Genomic DNA, 19,696 nt, shown 5'->3' on the forward strand with positions numbered 1-19,696 from the left:
TGATAATGAAAGGTTGTTATGCCAGAATATAATAATATGTGATAGAGGTTGGGATCGTAGGTAGGTTTATTCGGTTCCATAGTTCTTGCGAGGTTAGATAAACTATTGGTTAACTACACATGATTGCCCAAGTTGTGTCAAACATTTGCAGCTTAAAAGTAGAAGCTAGCAATTCTGTCAGCTGTAGTATAAACACGAATTAAGACAACTTTTATACTAATAATATAATCATAGACTATAGTAGTTAATTACTTATATGTAGCATAATTATAATTAACTATGTTAACTAATTATCTTAATTCGTGAGTTTTTCAATTTGTATATTTCTCTCTATGTATGTGTATTCAATGTATACACCAAACGGATGTTATACATAGTTTGCTTATATTTATACTTACTGTCTTCATTTTCCCATGGAACTTTTGAGCCATAGACGAATTTCAACATAAGTAATACAAAGCATAAAAGTAAAATATGCATGCGCATTTCATTAATAATATAGATTCAGTCAGTTAAAAAAATTGTATTTCAATAAATAATAAGAAGTTTGTGTATATTTGTACATATAAATATATGCGTATACTTCTGAATTAAACACAGCCATTGTTTCTATAGACACAAATTGGAAAAAAATTGTATTTTAATTTAATACGGAACTAAAGAAGGTACTTATATTGTTTTTTCTAAATTTATGTATTCTTATTTTTTTGTTTGTATTTTGTCCTGCGATATTTTAAAAATAAACCGCTAAACCAATTTCTCCATTTATAGAGAGTATTATACTTATAATTCAAATTTAAACTTTCCTTTGGTATTTTCAGACTTCATTTAATATTCCGGGTTTGTCTTGCAACCGACAAAATAATGTACCTTTTGATACCTATGAGTAGCATACTTGCGATTTTTATCTGGATGTGATATTAAAAAAAATGGTGCTATGTAGGTACCTTAACAAGGGTCTCGCTTTTATCTGACCCCCCCATCTTTCCCTTTTTGTTTATACTGCACTTATGATCGAACTACAGAAAGTGAAAATATGGCCATATGGGACATGTCCATTGTTTACAATACTTCGTCAATCGTCCACTAAACTGAAATCATTCTGTGTCAATCCTAATAACTTTATAGTTAGTAACTATGTATTTAGTACATTATTCTCAACTTAAAAAGTTAATGAAATGTATGCGTTACCATTTAAAATTAAAAAGTTGTTATCAAGCAAAAACTAAGGAGGGGTAAAAACAAAAACAAATTGTGAAAAATTGAGATCATATTATATAAAAACAATATGAAAAAATAAAATAAAATGTCTTATTAAACCTTATGAGATATTGAATGGTCTATGATAAAAGAATCACCCTGTATATATAATGTATATAATGTAATAACTGTGTAGGCATAGTTGTTATTTTTTACCTAGGTACTTGTTAAGCACCTACTAAATTCTAAAAGATAGTTAATTAGGTATTAGAACATAAAAATTCCAATAACAAAACAAATACATAGATATATTCGTTGTCACTTAAGAAAAAGCGAATTGCATAAAACATTTATTCTTCGACGATATACGAGGGGAAAAAAAACTGAACTATTTTCGTACAAAGTGATTTTTTTTTTTTACAAAACACCGTTAATTTCCTTCAAAGTACTCTCCATTGGAGTTAGTACACTTGTCTAATCTTTTATTCCACTGTTCGAAACATTTTTTTAATTCATTTTTTGTGATGCCTGAAATCGCCTCCGTCGTTTTTGTTTTTACATCAGCCACGTCCGCGATTCTCTTTCCTTTCATGTCACTTTTCATTCGGGGGAATAAAAAGAAGTGACAGGGGGCTAGATCAGGTGAATGAGGAGGATTGGGCACAACAGTCAAGTATAAGAAATATAATATAATACAATATAATAATACAAATAATATTTAATAACATAATTATATATAATATATATAATACAAATTTACTCAGTCAAAATGATTGCTATTGTTCTAATATAGCTATTATTAATTTATAATGATTTTATTAAATAATAAATATTACACGTATGATATAATAATAAATTTAGTCTTAATAGTTGATACACTTAATAATGCACGAAAGACAAAAATTGTAAATGGTTAAATATAAATATATTTATAAGATATCATTATAATATAATATATGCATATGTAAAAACGTAATATTAATGATTTTATTGGCCACACACATTTTACAAATACATATAGGTGTCAACATGATCTAGTCCTCATAGTTTGGTCGCGTTACAAATATTACCTTTGATTAAAATTAAAAATATAAATGTTGTTTGATTGGTGATTTTATAAAATCGTTAAAATGTATTTTAATTAAATCATTAGTAAATACAAATGACATACGAAAAATGTTATATTATCCATTTCTATCGAAATACTATGAATGACTAAAATAACCGTGTTGGTTCAAAGATGATATGGGTCATAAAAACATAGCTTACTTTTTAAATAAACAAATTACTTTTTACATTTGTTTATTTATTGACCCCAAAAAGTTTTTGAAAATTCAAAAGTACAATAAAAAAAACAATTTCTCAAGATTAAAAATTAAAAAAAATATATTTCTTCAAAATATAGTTAAAGTACACTTAACTAGAGTTATAACTGTGCATGTTGTATGTCCATACCACTATCGGTGGTTAAATTACAAAATCGGAAATATGAGGTGTTTTTGGATAAGTTTTTTAAAAATCAAAATATATAGGCCCAAAAAAAAAAATTATATTTGTTGTCATTAAGTACCTATAAAGGATGTATGATAAAAACTATAGTCGCACTCACATTAGGTGATTTCACGTGGAATCACCCTATTGTATTTTATTTAATTTTTTTTTATTTCCAATGATTACAAAAAAAAAATTCCAATGTGCACACTCATTATAATAAATTGCAATGACAATATTTTTCCCCTGACGTGTTGTTCATCGCTCTCCAATGTGGCCGCAGCCTAATAGGTGCCTAATAGTTTTACCGATACCAAGACGTAGAACTTAGAAGTAGCCATTAACCTTTAACCTTATAAGTTATAACCTAACCTTATTGGTTAAACATTAGGTATCGATATGGTCAAACTTATTTAAGATTTTCCCTAAAACATACGTAGTATGTACAAACACATTATTCAACACTTACTTCCAAGTAAGTTCTTGATGATTTCGTATGAATATATAAAAAAAGAATAAAATTACCATAAATAACTAAATACTCTTAATAGTTAACACTATATATTATATAGGGCTAGTTATGTACATAATAATGACATTTTAATACTGAATTAGGTTTCTACATAGGTATTAGGATTAGGCATTGGATCTTGTCACTAGATTGGGTGTATAATAAGTCTTCCTTACGTTTAATGTGCGTTATTCCCACCGATCGGGGCTTAAACGGTTTCGACTTGGCATTTTTTGGTTTATATCTACCTAACCTAACGCTACTAAACAGGTTGGCCCCAAAGAGAGGTGCAAGTGGCCAGTTTTTCTCCCAGACAGTTGTCCGCCCGGAGGAACAAACCACCAGTGGCTGAGATTCAACCGACGACCGTTCGTCGATACACTACCAAATACCAAGTATCTCACTCCACCACGCGCCTGCACACTAGATGTACAAGTAATAAACAATTATATTGTTATTATAATGTATAATAAGTAATAAACATTATATTATGTGTTCGAAAGCTGAAATATTATGATAAGCGCAAAACAAGTTTTCAGAACAGCGGGTGTTTCTTTAAAAAAATGTCCAATACACGTGAATTGGACAATTGATATTTAATGATTGACCAATCGACATTAATCCGCCAATATACAGTGTAAACGTAGAAAAAAAAATATTTTAGATTATTCAGTCAACTTATGAAACGTACCTAGAGTTCTCAGCTGAGCCGACACTCATTAACTATTTAAATTAAAAAAACATTTTATATTCGAAAAGGATCAAGTTTTTGCATTTATACGGTTTTAGCTTACGGGTAAAGAATTATAAATCATCAATCATGTATGAATGAAGTTGCGAGCCTAAGCCCCATTTTAGTTACGATGAATAATAAAAAGCACTATAGAAATTAAACCTATGAAACATGCGATTTTATTGTTTAATCGTTTGATAAAAAGTTTAACGCGTAGAATAAATTATTATTTGATCGGAGTAACCTCAATGAGTCTACTATATTATAATGTGTGACAGTCCCTAAACTTTCGGTTTATGTCCCTCCGAAAAATATAATAATAGTAATTAAATGTGTCCTGGCGTTATATAAGGAGTTTTTCGTTTGCGTTCTTACTAAACATCCGAAGTGGTGGCTGCTGACTCGGAGTTCATTCTATAAGAGACAGCCACTCGGCTCTTGCCGTCTTGTTCGTAGTCGGTTTCGTCTCTTGGTACAGCATGGTACACTAGAATTACACGGAAAAAAAAAGAATTAGTCAATATAATTCGTATTGCACTCATATTAAATTATACTATTGTAAATCATTTAAAAATTTACCACTTCCCTTTCTTTTATATAATTTAGAGCTTGTGCTAGAATAAGGATATGAGAACAATACATTTTATAATCGTGAGAAACAGGGAACTAGAAGTTTAACCATTTACTGCATAAGGTTCGTGTGACCTTGAATCAATGTTCAAGAATCGACGTTTTTGACTAGGTAGGTACATGGTTTTTAAACTCGCCTATAAACTGTGGTTATGCTCTGTCCGCGACAACGTTTATATAATATGCATAATTATAGTATGGGGACTTAAGCTGGGTGAACTGCAACTGAATTAAAGGGCAGTACCAACTAAATTTTAACGGAATTTACCTACACAGTTTTTGCATTTAGTTTTTGTGACAATAACATTAAGATTTGTTAAATTATTACGAATTTGTATTTATTATTATATTGGCTTTATCATTTCGATTTTTAGAGAAAACTGATAATGACCTTGTATATCTTGTGTATTGGCAAGTAAAAATATTATACAATTAAAAAAAAAAACGTTAAATTTCATTATTGATAACAGGTATTGTACATCTATTAGGTATATAATTATTATAGGTTTAAATTATTCGACGAAGTAATGTAAAGGTTTCATTATTTAAGACCAATAGCTATAAAGGTTTGTTTTTCAACCGTATCGTATATTCATTAGTGTTTGCAAACTAAGAATTATATTGTTGTTACCTAGTACCTACCTACTAAAAAAACTATCTGAAAAAACGTTACAAAATTCCATAACTTGCGAATAATATCATTTTAGCTGGTGCAATTTACCTATAGGCTATAGTTACTGTATTATGCATAACGTTATGTAAGTTTGTAAATTTATCATACGCACATTATTACTTTTGGACTGTTGCTATAATTTTATTATCTGAGATGCTATCACACATTAAATTAAAAAATAAATTGTTAAACTAAAGAGTTAAATTACCTATTAAACACATTAAAAATAATACCGGCTTAAGCAAAACTAGGGTTTTACATTAAAATTTTATTTTATTTTAACCAAAATTTAGAGACTTTAAGGGGCTGTACCTCCCTCATTATTAACGAGAAAAAATATCTTCATATTGTTTTAACAATTTAGATTCATATATTTGTATTTTCTCTAATTAATATTAGTAATTGAGCTTTTATACTTTAACTAGGTTTCAAAATTGTATAAACATAAAACTAGACAGGTTGTGAGTAAACAATTTTATTTATTTTCCCCAACTATACATTATTTGTTCTTCAAAAATATAAAAAATATCTTTTTTATGTAAAACTAATAGTTATTTTCGTAAAATTACAACTATATTTTAAAGAAAATTAAATTTTTAAAGAAAAATTAGTATATTATGTAGACAAGTAAAACAAAGTACGATAAACACAAGTTTTTCAGTAAGTTATGAGCAACATGTACCTACTGTTCAATATTGAACAAATTCATTTCTTTTACGTTTCACGGTAAAAAAATAAAAATTAGAGAAACAAAATTTCAGAAAATTTCGAGGTGTAAAAGTTAAATAGGGTACGAATGGTGGTTGTTTTAACCGTTAACAGTTCATAAGTAGGTATGTATAAAGCACACATATCACCCGGTTCAAGGCAGTAAACGGAACGGTATTTCGTACCTTATATATTTTAGTTATGCTTTGTTACAGGCATTAGCGATATTATAATATATTTTAGATATTTATATCCTATTTTGTAATACATTTTTGAGTAATATATTTTTTGATAAACCTTTATTTTAACATTAGGGATAGGCCTGGGGACATCCGTAGTTTTGTCTACGATATCCGATCATATAATATATAAACTATTATTTATACTTTCACAGACCAAAAAAATTATTTGTTATATTTTTATGACTTTTAGTTAAATAATAACCATATTATATTAGCTAAGTGGGCAATGTTTAGGCTACCTCTCTCCCACTTGCGCCGAATTAAAGCCGATAAGACGTACATCGTGTCTAGCTGTACATCTAATTCTTCGTAAATCGATGTCGACTATAATTGTTCTATGGTATAATATTATCAGTTTAACATATTTTGTTGTTAAAAACATGACAAAAAAAAATATTTCTTAATGCATACAATGTCATCACATTTTATAATAGGGTTTACTGGTCTAGTAACACTGGAGTACTGTTTACAGACGGATCCTGCCATATTGCTTAAAATCCCATACGACTGATATTGTCATCAGCATTGATTATAAAACTTGGGTCTAAAAGGGCCAATGTAATTTTTTGACAAAAACGAGTTTGTCCGCTAAATGAAAAAACTAAAACATCCTTTATTACATTATACTGTGATCATAATGACACTCTGAGGCCAAACAATGAATTACTTAAAAAGAGTTTGGTAAAAAAAATTAACATAGAGCCTGATGGACAATAAAAATGTTAAAGCTCATTTTCCGAAAGTTACAATAAGTGAGATAGCCCTTTTAGACCCAAGCCAACGCTGAGTGTATTTTTTGCTGCCGACGTAGAGCGCTTTATACTGTTTATATTTATGGCAGTAGATACCGTGAGCGCTGACAATCGTCGCACAGGCGAACTACATTTTTCCAGGCAGGAATTCTGGTGACTCTGTCAAATACTATAATTGATAACACCGGAAAGTCAATGTTAATTTGTATTGACTAAGAATTTTTCCCCCAACAAGTGTTTCCCATATCAAGGAATCAAAATAGCCTTATTCTGAAACGATGTCTACACTAAAAATCAAAATTTGTATTATTTTACATTGGCTTATCAAACATAAATCAGTTATTATTATATCACAACATATGGCTATACTGATGTTGGGGGAAATAAGTGAGTCCATACAACTAGACAGTAGCCTTCAAGTATTATCATTTATAGTATTTGCGCATGCCTACTGTTATTAGGCTTAATAGTTAATACTTAGGGCAGCATGCCTATGACCAAACAACAAAATAACCAACATAAAATGAAAAAATGAATATTACACACTACTACATCTCTACTGTACATGATTACAAATACAATACGACAATAAAACAATACATTAGAAAGAAAAAAACTTTACGAAAGTAAAACTAGACAATACTACTTAATCAAAACACAAATGCAAACTGCTTACTAGTGATGGGCAACGATATTGTTTTATATTGTATGATATATCGTGATATCGAAATTTAATCGAATAACATTTTTTTTAATTATTTGATTTTAATATTATGTTTACTTATTTCATATTTGTTAATATATTATATTGTTGACTATAGTATTTACTATTTTATTTATTTATTTGTATGTAATTAGTATTTAACTAGGTAAAACAAATTTTTAATTAATAATTATTAATAAATAAGTAGGTATGTTAAATGTTTTTTTTAATTGTTTAGGTAAACATAAAATTTAATATTTTCGATACGATATCGATATCATACAAATTACGATATCGCGATACAATATCGGAAAAATCTGAACGATATTGATACATAAAATTATATCGTTGCCCAACACTACGTGCATACTATTCACAAATTCCAAATTAAGTAAATTTTTCTATACCTATAAATTATAGTGCCTCATTGATAATTATTTTTTAACTTATTTGCTTCTTATATTAATCAGTTAAATGACTGCTTACAGCTAACTATGGGTAATTTAAAAGATTATAACTTAGAAATAATCATAACTGTTCCTATATGTAGGCTAAGGGGCAAGGTGTAACACCATTAGTCACACAGATCATTTTTAACATCAGATATGTAATATATCTGATAATATATCATATTACACAATATGATGTTCTTATTATTATTATAAAGATTCGGATAAAGGTTGTCGTGTAATTAACTATACAAAAAAAAGTTCACAATATGCATTCTGCGTTTATCCAATGAAAATCCTACAACCTACAAGTGAGTTATCGTTTATTAATTATTGTTAAAAAATATTTTTGATTTTAGGAATTGAAAAAAATAAAAAATAAATGCTTTTGAAGTAAGCTTTAAACTTAATTTAAAAATTAATCTATTACTTTAATATACAGACTTTTTCATTACTTGTTAAAAAATACCAATACCACAATAAATGAAAATAACTGGATTTGTTTTAGGATAGTATTAAATTTATGACAATTCCAATTGTAATTCTTAAAAAAATATATTGAAATAAATTTACACAACTGTTAAAACAATCTGCAATTTAAGAACCAATATTTTTGTTACATCTGTGATTAAATATAATTAATATTGTAAAAGTAATAATATTTAATCAGACTTTAACGCTAATTAAGATTAGAACCTTTGTATTTTATAATTGGCTTTTGTGGTAGTAAATAATAGAAATCAAATTTTTGTTGGATAATCCTCAAATAATTATATTAAACAATAAATAAATGGTCACATCAAAATAATAAGTTAACATTTTCTGAAGACTTTTGAGTATTTAGGGTCCAGAATGCAAAAAAGCTCATCTTTCAACCGTAATTTTAAACTGAAAGAAAAAAAAATTATAATTTTAAGTGTTACCTGTTAGTAATAACTGTATTTCATTTAAGTTATTTTCAAGCACATGTTAATTTAATCTTAATATTATTTAATTTTAGACAAATAAGATAGTATGTAATAAAAAAATTTAATTATAATTTAATACACACACACACACGAGTGGTTATCTGAGTAAGGTATCAGTGGGTTTGGCGCTCACTGTCGCATGATGGCAGCATTTAGCCTTTAAGGCCCGTTAAGTAATGGTATACACACACATAAACTTAAACAAAAAATCTTACTTTAGAATTTTGTTTGCAGCACCCCTCCCCCCATTTTGACACTCTTTTACATGCCGCATCGAGGTAAAGTCAAACCTAAATTTTCACTGAATTATTTTTTAAATTAAAGAAAAAATGGGGGGTTGCAAACAAAATTCTAAGTAAAGTTTTTTTAACCAGGCTTATATATTATATACTATAATTTATAATATAATTATATATATATATAATTATTGTAATTTTTTAAGGCATAACCTATTTCGGGATGTGTCCCTAAATAGGCTCCTTCTTCGATTTCCCATACAGCCAACGGGGCTGTTCCTGTGATCGACTGGCGAACCGGCAACAGTGAACGCTGCACACTATCTGCTTGCATGATTAACCATATGTCCCCCAAATTTGAGTAGTAAGCGTAACAGAAATTTAACTGATTATTAAAGTATAATTTTTTTGTTGAAATAATTCCAGACTAGATAAATTTTTTTTTCTTTATGTTAGGTGAGTATGAAGAGTTATTTTACTGGTTGTTACGTACATGCATGGATTTAATTTTATATATCTTTATTTATGATAATATTTCAATTATAATTAAATAAGCTTGAAAAAATTTAGATTAAAAAGTAAACTTATTCAAATTCACAGTCCATATTTATCAACATTAAAGTTTTAACTAAAATTATTGAAGTATTACATAATGAAATACAATTTTAAGCAAACATTAAAAAGAACACATTTAAAAGCATTGTATGATGGTTCGACAATTAACATTAATACTATAATACCCTGTATAATATTAAGAGCATGCAGCGATTATTGTCAAGGACTTAGAGATATTATAAATATACTTAATTATCTTAATTAATTTGTATAGTATACCAATTTTCAGGCTCGTGCATTATTAGAACCACTAATGCAATAATAATATAATAAAACAATTCAGCCAATTATTAGTTTTGTACATCTTAGTATAATAATAGAACAAGGAAAGTCATACTAATAGTTAATAGTTGTTATGCGAGATATTAAAAACTTAATTTAATTTAAAATTTAAGTTGTTAAAAATAAACTACTAAATTTTTTTTGTCAACAATCTAAGCATTCACAACTTTTTTGTACATACATTTTTGATAGTCTCTGCCACAGTAACACAAAAAAGCTTTCCTGTTAACCACAAAGAATATAATGAATACAAAAAGTAAAAACACAATCGTCACTCCTAAAAAAAAAAAAAAAAACAAATTGTTAAACAATTGTATAAATTTTATTATATGACAGTATACTATAATAGCATACTTACTATATAATAGTATACTTACCATAAAACCATAAACGTTTGTTACTAGTAATTTCTTTATGACATTCTTCATGCCAATTATCAATGAAGTTTGGTTTTACAACATCAATAAACTGATCGAGTTCACATGCTACAGAATCACACCCTGGAATATGTAGCAAATATGGATCGTGGGTACTTGAATTTTTATAAGATACCTTCAAAAAAAAAATATATACATATTAAAATAATGTATCAAGCAATTAACAGCTGAACATACAGTAACAACATAAGAACTGGAATTTGTTTGATTTTTTCTGAGTTCAAACAACACTGTAGCAGCATAGGGCGGCAACTCGTTGTTATACACGTTCAAAGCATTTAATAATGCAGCCACATTGGAATCATGAGCAGAATACATCCATAACTTTTTACTGGATTTGATTGTGCTGTTTCTTTTGATATTCATGTTGATTACAATTTCTTTGATCAACATACCTATAATTAGTGGTTGTTAAATAAATATTATGGTGTTTTGATTATACATGAATAATAGTTTTAAAAAGGTTTTTTACCAACACAAAGTTTTTTCAGCAATGAATTATGTGTTTGCAATTCAAATGACTTTCTAGATACTTCCATCAACTTCTCAGGATATACACTGTTAGTCCAGTTAGGTAATGTGTAGTTATATTGTGTCTAATTGCACATGGAATTCGTTATAATGTAAATATATTTTTAAAAACGCTACACAATAATTACCTCAACTAATAATACATCGTACAAAAATTGTACATCGTAAATTTGATTTTTCATTTTCATTCCTGTATGTTTCTTTATATAACTGTACAATTCTTCATGTTTTTTGTTAAACTTACGTACTTCTGTCGAGTTTAATACCTTGAGAAATTCTCTTCTATAACGAGGACAGTTATCGCCATAAGTCAAAACCTGAAAGCAGTTTGTATTCATTGTATACTTACTAAACAAAATTCTTATAGTTGTTATAAACAATACAAGTAATTATTTTAAACATTATTGAAATATTAAAAAATGTAATAATAATAAAATAGATGTTTACGTTATCTTCTAGGGGCGATAAAGAATGTATAGGTATTGGCTGCCACAATTTTCCCAAGTCAGCATTCCATGTTTGGTTCCCAACTGGTGGGTACAGTCCAGCTAGATTACTTCCAGCACTCATTATAGCACGATCAACACTTGTACTGTGTATGTATATATCATCAGGTGAATATATTGCAGGTAAAAAGTCCTGATACCTATTTCTCAACCATTTACCTAGCTCAAAATGCCTTTTTTTCCCTTCCTAAAAATAATTAAACACAAATTAGTTATACTGTATTTATTAAAAAATAATAATATAACAACTCTTAAAAACAAAGTTAAATATACATCTTTTGATGAGTCAAGATGGAAGTTAAATGATATAATATCCTTCTTTTTTATAATCAGGGTTTCAATTTTTTTTTTTTTTTGGGAGGGAGGTTATAAAATAAATACATTTATCTTAACAATAACATGAATACATGATTAAAATATTAACTAATAATTTAAATTTGAAGATCGAAAAAATTAAAAAATTGACATTGGATTAGATAATAGCAATTTCAACGATTTGAAGAAGTTAACGAAGAAAGAATTGGTATGTTATGAGTCTATATTAAGTTAGAGAGGGATAGTCATTGTACAGCAAATATGAAACATTCAAACAAAATATGTGAAAAGTCACATTTCATAAGACATGAGCGAAAGCAGCAAAACAGTTACTTAAGGAAAGATAAGACGCGTGAGAAGGGAAGTTTAACCCTGCCAAAGATGAGAAAATGCTACTAATAATTTTTTATGCATAGGATGATTGTGAAACTGGGGTAGTGAGAGATATAAGAATTAATGAATCTCTTCAAATATGCATAGAAAGTCTATGCTGGTAAATTGGACCAACAGTTGTTCCATTGGCAGGAGTTTGTATATTTAATCAGTAGTAGAAATTCAGATAAAGGAATTTTAATAGATAATGTAAACAAGGAGTTACCGACAGAGAGAGAATTAACTGAATCATTATTTGTGAATAAACTCAAGTATAAGTAATACATTTTTTAAATGAGAGGAGACATATAAGTTGAGAGCCAAGAGACAAGCTAGAGAAGTATTGAAAGAAGATGATGACCGAAGTATGCAACTAGTGGATTTATTTTGTAGGCTTGGTATATGGAAAGCTAATTGACTTAAGTATAATGACAAAAAAGTTACATAATATAAACACATATTTTGGTACTTTAAGTGTTCATTTTAAGGTTTAGTGCATACAAACCTTCATTTAATTTAACACAAATCATCGTAAATAATATATTGTACCTGTTTAAATTATTGTAAATACTCAACAAAATGCAAAATGCATACTTAATATTATAATTTGAAACCAATAATCCAGAAATATAGATTTTTTATTACAGATATTATAATAATAATATTTAAAAAATAAACTTATCAATAAATATTACACATGATATTGTTATTATTAAATATTTAAATGTTATTTCTATAGTTTAAAATGATCTAAAATACTTACATTGGTTAGTTGACCATATCCAACAGACCAATATGTCTCATTCTTGTAAGGATCAGTAGGATAAGACTCCCCTGTAATTGCTCTATCACCATGTCTGTAAAGCTTCAAATATTTTTAAACTATTATTACTTGAAATAACACTTTTAATTTGAAAAAGAATCTTATAATTATTCGAATATACACAACTTTTTCCTAAATGTACTACAGCTGTTTATAGTTCTAATATATTTTAACTCATAGCTACAGTAAATATATGAATTGTACATACAGTAATGCACATAAAATATAATTTAACCCTGCGTCAACAGGGTGGGATGAATACGACTCAAAAGTCATTAATTCTGGGGTCGTATTTGCCCAACTTTGTCCACTAAGGGTTAATAGAATATTGTAGCTTTAACAATATTAAAGTGAGTTTTTAGGTAAATGAATACATTTTTTGAGCTAAATATGAGAAAGTTAAATTAAATATTCTAGTTAACCTAAACATCAACATAATGGTGAAAAAGACCATTATAACCATAGTTATAATGATTATTGTATTAAGCAAACTACAAACATTATTGTACAAACATTTTGTTTTATTACATTTTCATCATGTCACTGAATCATCTTATTTTGAGTAAGTTTAAAATTAATATTTTTTACATTTTTTCTTTTAATCTTATTTTTATTGTATTTAGAACATTTTTAGTTGAGGTTAAAATTAAAAAATCAACTTTTTATGGACCACCCTAATATGTGTATAAATATTTTTTTTTTGGCAAAATGTTTTAAAAATAATTGATTAAAATTTAATCTTTTACAATATAATTTATTGATATATTTAACATAAATATTCTAGGTATGACAGCTACAGTATAAGAAATTAAAGGGTTAGGGAAAAATAAGTTTAATATAGTTGTTGCATTTTGAAAAAAAAATTATGTTTTTGCCTATAACTTTAAAAGTACGAGCAGCCAATTTAAAATTACATTTATCAATCAAATAATGGTAGAAGCACATAATTTGAAGAAAAAATAATTCAATACTTCATTAAGGGAAAAACTTTAACACCACAATTCTTCCTAATTAATCTGGTCATTCTACTAGATAATTTTGTTTAAAAGGAGGAGATAGGGGTAAAGATAACATTTTAAGTCTACAAGTACAAAACACCTTTGTTGTCAGGGTGTTATTAAACCAATAAATATTTAAAATAATTAATTATTATACTCACTAGGGACACAAATACCAATTCTCCATATTCGTCGGCCAGCGGATCGGAGGATAAACAGATATGTCTGTGTGAGAGAAAGAGCAGCAGTGACAATGCTAGTTTCCACATTCTGGTGTAGTATATTTACACTTATTTTTTAATTGAGATATTATGTGTTTTCAGGAGTCCATAGCTCTGGTATACAGTAACTAAGCAAATTACATCAATTGAGATATTATGTTGTTTTTAGAAGTCCATGGCTCTGGTATAAGCATATTACATAACTATCATAAAATTTAAAGAAACCGGTCTGAGTGACAACAGATACTTCGATTTTTTGGCACACGTGCAAATTATATTTGTATTTTTTCCCCTTTGTCGCGAACCGAGCAAGCTATACTTTGTCCTTCGACGGTCAAAGTATAATGATATATAATAAATATAGTATAATATTCTAATATTATATATAAATTTATTACTGTCGACGGTAAAACCACTCTTTTTATTTATGAAAGCGTGAGGGGCATTCGACGAAAAATAAGCAATGCCAGTTATTTTTTGTACCTAATACATATGTAAAATGAAACGGCTGTTCAATGTTATTTTTTTAACAATTAATTTAATTATGGGTTGGGTAGTGCAGGGAATTAACGCTTATCAATTTCCATTTAACTATGAGCAATAATTTGATTTACTTTACCTGTTGGTTACGAAAAGTCGATACTAAACGAACAATGAACACCGAGCGAGAACGCGTAGTAAGCCGGCCGTCCGCGCATCCATAGACAAGTATACTGATAACTATCAACTGAAGTCTGCTGTCTGAGTAAGCAGTATACTATAGATTATAGAGTATACTGCGCGAAGTGCGGAGTTAACCCGTAAGGCGATAAACGATAAATACTGAAAAGTGATAATGAACGTCAATTACTTGAGAGTTGGGAGTCAGCAAATTTGATGGTGGTCAGTTGATTGCAGTTTATCAGAGAATTTCACAATACATGTACATGGTAGGTTTTGTCACTTTTTAGTACACGATGCCAATACCCACAACCCATTAATGACGGCCGTCGCGGCGTGGCGGAAAACCCGTCGGCTATGCTACACTACCAACGCGCTCTGTGTATGAAAATACCACAAATGATTAACATGAACTTTCGGTATCAGGTAAAATATGGGATTTGCTAAAATTATTATATTTTCATAATTAATTTTTGCTTTGCTGAGCTCGGAGCTCCACTTCCCCTTTAAAATCGAGAAAAATGTTCACAATTATCTTTTCGAAAAAACCGAATTAGTTCCTAACTAGTGTGGGATATTCTTTAGATCTAGTACCTACTTTAAAAATACATTAAAAACCTAGAAATTATCATAAACCTTTTCTCTCAGAAAATATGGATATTTCGCATTGGACATTTTTTCTTTATTTCAATTTTCAAAGAGTAGTTATTGGACTAATCACTAAGGTCTAAAAATTAGACTGTAGGTAGATTTTGCGTGGCTCTTTAATCTTTATCATTTAGAACATTTTTGTAAAGATAAACCAATAAAAAAAAAATGTTAAAAACACTCGCACCGTATACATTTCTAGGTTGCCATTAGGGTTGCCAACTTTCAAATTGTGTAATGTAGGACAATATTTTTCATATCCAAGCCGGCAGCGGGGCCCCATGGTCCCCTGCCAAATGAGGGCCTCACCCAAATAGTAAATACTTATTTTAAGTTGATAAAAAAATGAAATTTATTAATATAAATTATCATAACAAAAAACAATATTAATTATGAAATGCATATTGAAACTAATGAGAACAAACAAAATAAAAAATAATATACATGACTCTTGAGTCTTGGACCAAGACTCAAGAGTTATGTCTAAGACCGTGGTATATACAAGCATAGATGATAAAATATTTTTGAATTGTCAATGACCTTTGTATACATAATACAAGACGAGATTAACCTAAATCATAGATACAATTAAAAATAATTTATAATAATAATGAAATATAAATAATGTTTTTTAATTTTTCATAGACTAAACTATATTATTGGGTACATTTATTGAAATGTAGGATAGTCCTTCAAAAAATTTAAAGCGTTGTTGGACGTAGGACAAATCATACAAATGTAGGACTGTCCTGGCCAATGTAGGACGGTTGGCAACCCTAGTTGCCATATGTGAATAAATCAACAGCCTTATTTAACTATTTTGTTTCACAAACTAGACTGCGGAAGGAAGGTAATGTGTTAAGCGTAATGTACATAGGTATTTCATTTAATGTTAATTATAATATATCGGTAGGTCAGTAAATTATTAGTGACAGAAAATCAACTCTAATCGTATCCATTCATATCCACAAAACACAATAGTATACAAAAGCCAGTACAGTGTCACAGATCTATTTGAATGATTACAACTGAAAGTGATTTTATTACTTTCCATTACAGATTCGCAATCTGTAATGGTAGAAATACAAATATCGATAATAGCATTGTAATGGCAATAATGTGCTTAAAAAATAATTTTTAGTATTAAATACAATTTAGAGTTAATCAAATGTCTATATTCTACAATAATTTATTGCTGTTGTTACACATTTATCGTAATTAACCCATTAGCGCCTAGCGTTGCCCATATGGCAACATCCAATTTTTTTAAAATTTTTAAGTACACAATTAAAAAAAAAAAAACTCCGGTGTTAATGGGTTAACATTATTATGAAAACAGTTTCAAATACCTATAGAGAATGTTGATTCACTCACCCATATCAACTCAACTACGGTCAAAGTAAAAATATTCCCTTTCTTTTTAGTATTTCCTTAAAAAAAAAGGTTTGACTATAGATTTTAATTTTTATGAACATTATATTATGTTATTGTTCCACTCTAAAGTATACATTTCGGTAAACATTTCAGATCTTAAGCTCAAAAACTACACCTAAAAGAACCGAAATAAAGAAAAAAGTTTCCACCTTTTATATAGGGGAAAATATTTTTACGTTTATCGATTGTACTGGAGAAATATTTTTACGTTTATCGATTGTAACTGGAGAATATTATGTACAAATTCGACTATTGCTAAAAAAGTAACAGCGTGCCGTAATTTTTAGTTAAAAAATATTAAAATGTTATTAGTGTTACCACCAGACACCAATAAATCGCATACTATTATAGATCGATAAATTGCTCTTCGACTAAATTAATACACAGGCAAAAAAGTTATGGTGACTTCAGACACAAAAAAAAACACATAACTGTAAAACTAACACATTCTCATCTAACGCATCTAAGCTAAAATACAATTTAAAGCACACTACTTTCGTTAAATGATTTTTATCAATAGTGTTAGTTTTATAACTTTTTTAGAATATTATCTAAATTTCATGTTAAATTTATGCAATGGATAAATCAAAATGCTTAATAGATTATTCTTAACTTGTAAAGTTAATAAAATACATACATGCATAACCATTAAAAAAAAAATTAAAAATTGTCTACAATCTGCTTTGCAAACTGAATTTTTATTTAATTACTTTTTTTAAGGTTTTAGGTGCAACCGTGTAGCCTTAGCGGGGCCTATGAGGTCTAACTTTCCTCCCCAGAATTTTTGAAAATACCAGTCACATGAGACCATTTGATCATAAAAAGCTTAAAGCAAAGGAAAATTACTAATTGTGAAAAAAAGTTGTTTGTACTTGACAACCCCTCAAATACTTTATTGAGTTTAAAACAACATGAATATGCCAAATTTCAACTAATAATTGTAATACCTATACTCTATAGACTATAGTGCTCTGTTAACCACCAAACAAAAAATAATGCTCTATTAGCCACATAACAATAAATAAAAATCAGTGATTATAATATATTCGGAATGAAAATCGAGTAGGTAATACCAACTAAACATTTTTAACTAGCAAAAAGTATTGTACTGGATTTATCGAAACAACTTTTTCTGGGCTAATAAGAGCAATAAAGTTGCTTGACGCTTTTGTCATAAGGAGCGGTTTATCTCCTTAAGGGATGGAGATAAACGAAACATAATTTATTTTAATAGAAGTATATCGATGTTACATAAAAATTAACTATGGAATAAAAAAACAATTCAACAAAGAAAGGTGTCCAACATAGATTGAAGTATTTTGTATGCCTACTTCAAAAATTCGAATTTATCAAATCATTTAACGAATAAATTGTATTAGTCGTAGATTTAACCTCTTAAGCATAGAACAACCATTATCCAATTAACACTCGAATTACATTACAGTTGTTTGACTATTTTAAAAATCCGTAATTGTCATCACTAATGAAACTGGAAACCCCCAAAAATCCCCAAAAAATGTTTCGGTTTAACCCTCAGTTCTCAAGTACAGAAATTAAAAAAAAATAAGCGCACCGATTGTAAAAAATGATGCGTAATTTGAGGATCGTGATTTTTATAAAAAAAAATTGAGTGCAAATCGAACGTTATATTAAAAGAGCTCTCAAATACCCACTACAATTTTGAGATTCTCATTAGGTTTTACATGGAGGCCCTTGTAATCAGAGATGTGGTCCATTTTTGTAATTACGGTAGTTTAGCCCGTGCAAAGAATTGTTCATAGCCGCTATTTTAACAAATAAATGTTAATGCATTTAACTTGCTTCTTGAATCAATGAATAGTTCAATTAAAATACAATTTATTTTTCATTATGAAATATGTAAATCATAACATAGCGCCCTTTAGCTGTGTCCTATACTTTTCTTATCTGTGTCGGTTGTGTGTTATTACTTATTATCATTTATGGAATATTCATTAGTCATTGTTATTTGTTATATTATGTTATATTGTTACTCATTATTTATATGTGCAGTCCCTTAAACGTTTACGTGTAATTTAATTATTCTTTCAGGTAACTATTGTATTTATTTATGTTTTGAATTGTTATGTTTATTTATGTTGTAAATTGAATTCTTTCAGAATAATAAAATCTTGTTAAAACCACTTTACAAATATTATTATTATTCAAAATCGTTTGATTTGTGTACATATTTATTATATGCTCTTAAAAAAAGGAAGTAAAATTTAGAAAATACGTTTGTTAAGAGGTCTATTAACACGCAAGTCAATTATAGTAGGTATTTACATTTGAAGTTAGCTAAAGTTTATTAATTTATCACATCGTCCCTATGAATATTTTAACTATAACAAGTACCTATCGTTGGTCTCTCATTTAGTGTTCTTCATTTTATTAATATTGAAAATTACCATCTAGGTAAATTAGTTATTGCTTACGTGTTGACTTGACTAAAGCTTACAACAATATATGTGAAATTATCACTTATGGTTAATTATACAGTAAAAAAATTAATATTTAAATCCTTAACTGAGACCTAGATT

The 19,696-nt window shown here is 28.2% G+C and overlaps 1 protein-coding gene across 2 annotated transcripts; it reads right to left on the reverse strand.

Annotated features, from left to right (window-relative positions):
- Positions 1-2,060: 2,060 nt before the first annotated feature.
- Positions 2,061-15,340, reverse strand: LOC126844308 (prostatic acid phosphatase-like). 2 transcript variants are annotated; one of them, XM_050582418.1, is made up of 10 exons: positions 15,016-15,340; positions 14,337-14,524; positions 13,118-13,219; positions 11,609-11,854; positions 11,290-11,478; positions 11,103-11,226; positions 10,808-11,025; positions 10,571-10,745; positions 10,375-10,470; positions 2,061-4,422 (listed from the first exon to the last, which is right to left on the reverse strand). In XM_050582418.1, the coding sequence occupies exons 2-10, from the start codon at positions 14,442-14,444 to the stop codon at positions 4,310-4,312; spliced, it is 1,371 nt and encodes a 456-aa protein (XP_050438375.1). In that variant the 5' UTR covers positions 14,445-14,524; positions 15,016-15,340; the 3' UTR covers positions 2,061-4,309. The 2 variants fall into 2 exon arrangements, with proteins under 2 accessions (XP_050438375.1, XP_050438376.1); XM_050582419.1 differs by lacking the exon at positions 2,061-4,422 and adding an exon at positions 8,629-8,980 and having other exon boundaries at positions 15,016-15,337.
- Between the last annotated feature and the right edge of the window lie 4,356 nt (positions 15,341-19,696).

This window comes from Adelges cooleyi, unplaced genomic scaffold (genome assembly GCF_023614345.1).
Source record: "Adelges cooleyi isolate 19-005CV unplaced genomic scaffold, UGA_ACOO_1.1 ACOO_flye_CR_arks_rails_tigmint_CR_PRNA_651, whole genome shotgun sequence".
NCBI classification, from domain to species: Eukaryota; Metazoa; Arthropoda; class Insecta; order Hemiptera; family Adelgidae; genus Adelges; species Adelges cooleyi.

Coding starts and splice junctions, on each gene's coding strand:
- LOC126844308 (XM_050582418.1), bottom strand. CDS start 14,444: ATGTGGAAACTAGCATTGTCACTGCTGCTCTTTCTCTCACACAGACAT. Junction 10,746..10,807: donor CCAGTTCTTATGTTGTTACT/GTATGTTCAGCT, acceptor TTTTTTTTGAAG/GTATCTTATAAAAATTCAAG. Junction 10,471..10,570: donor CAAACGTTTATGGTTTTATG/GTAAGTATACTA, acceptor TTTTTTTTTTAG/GAGTGACGATTGTGTTTTTA.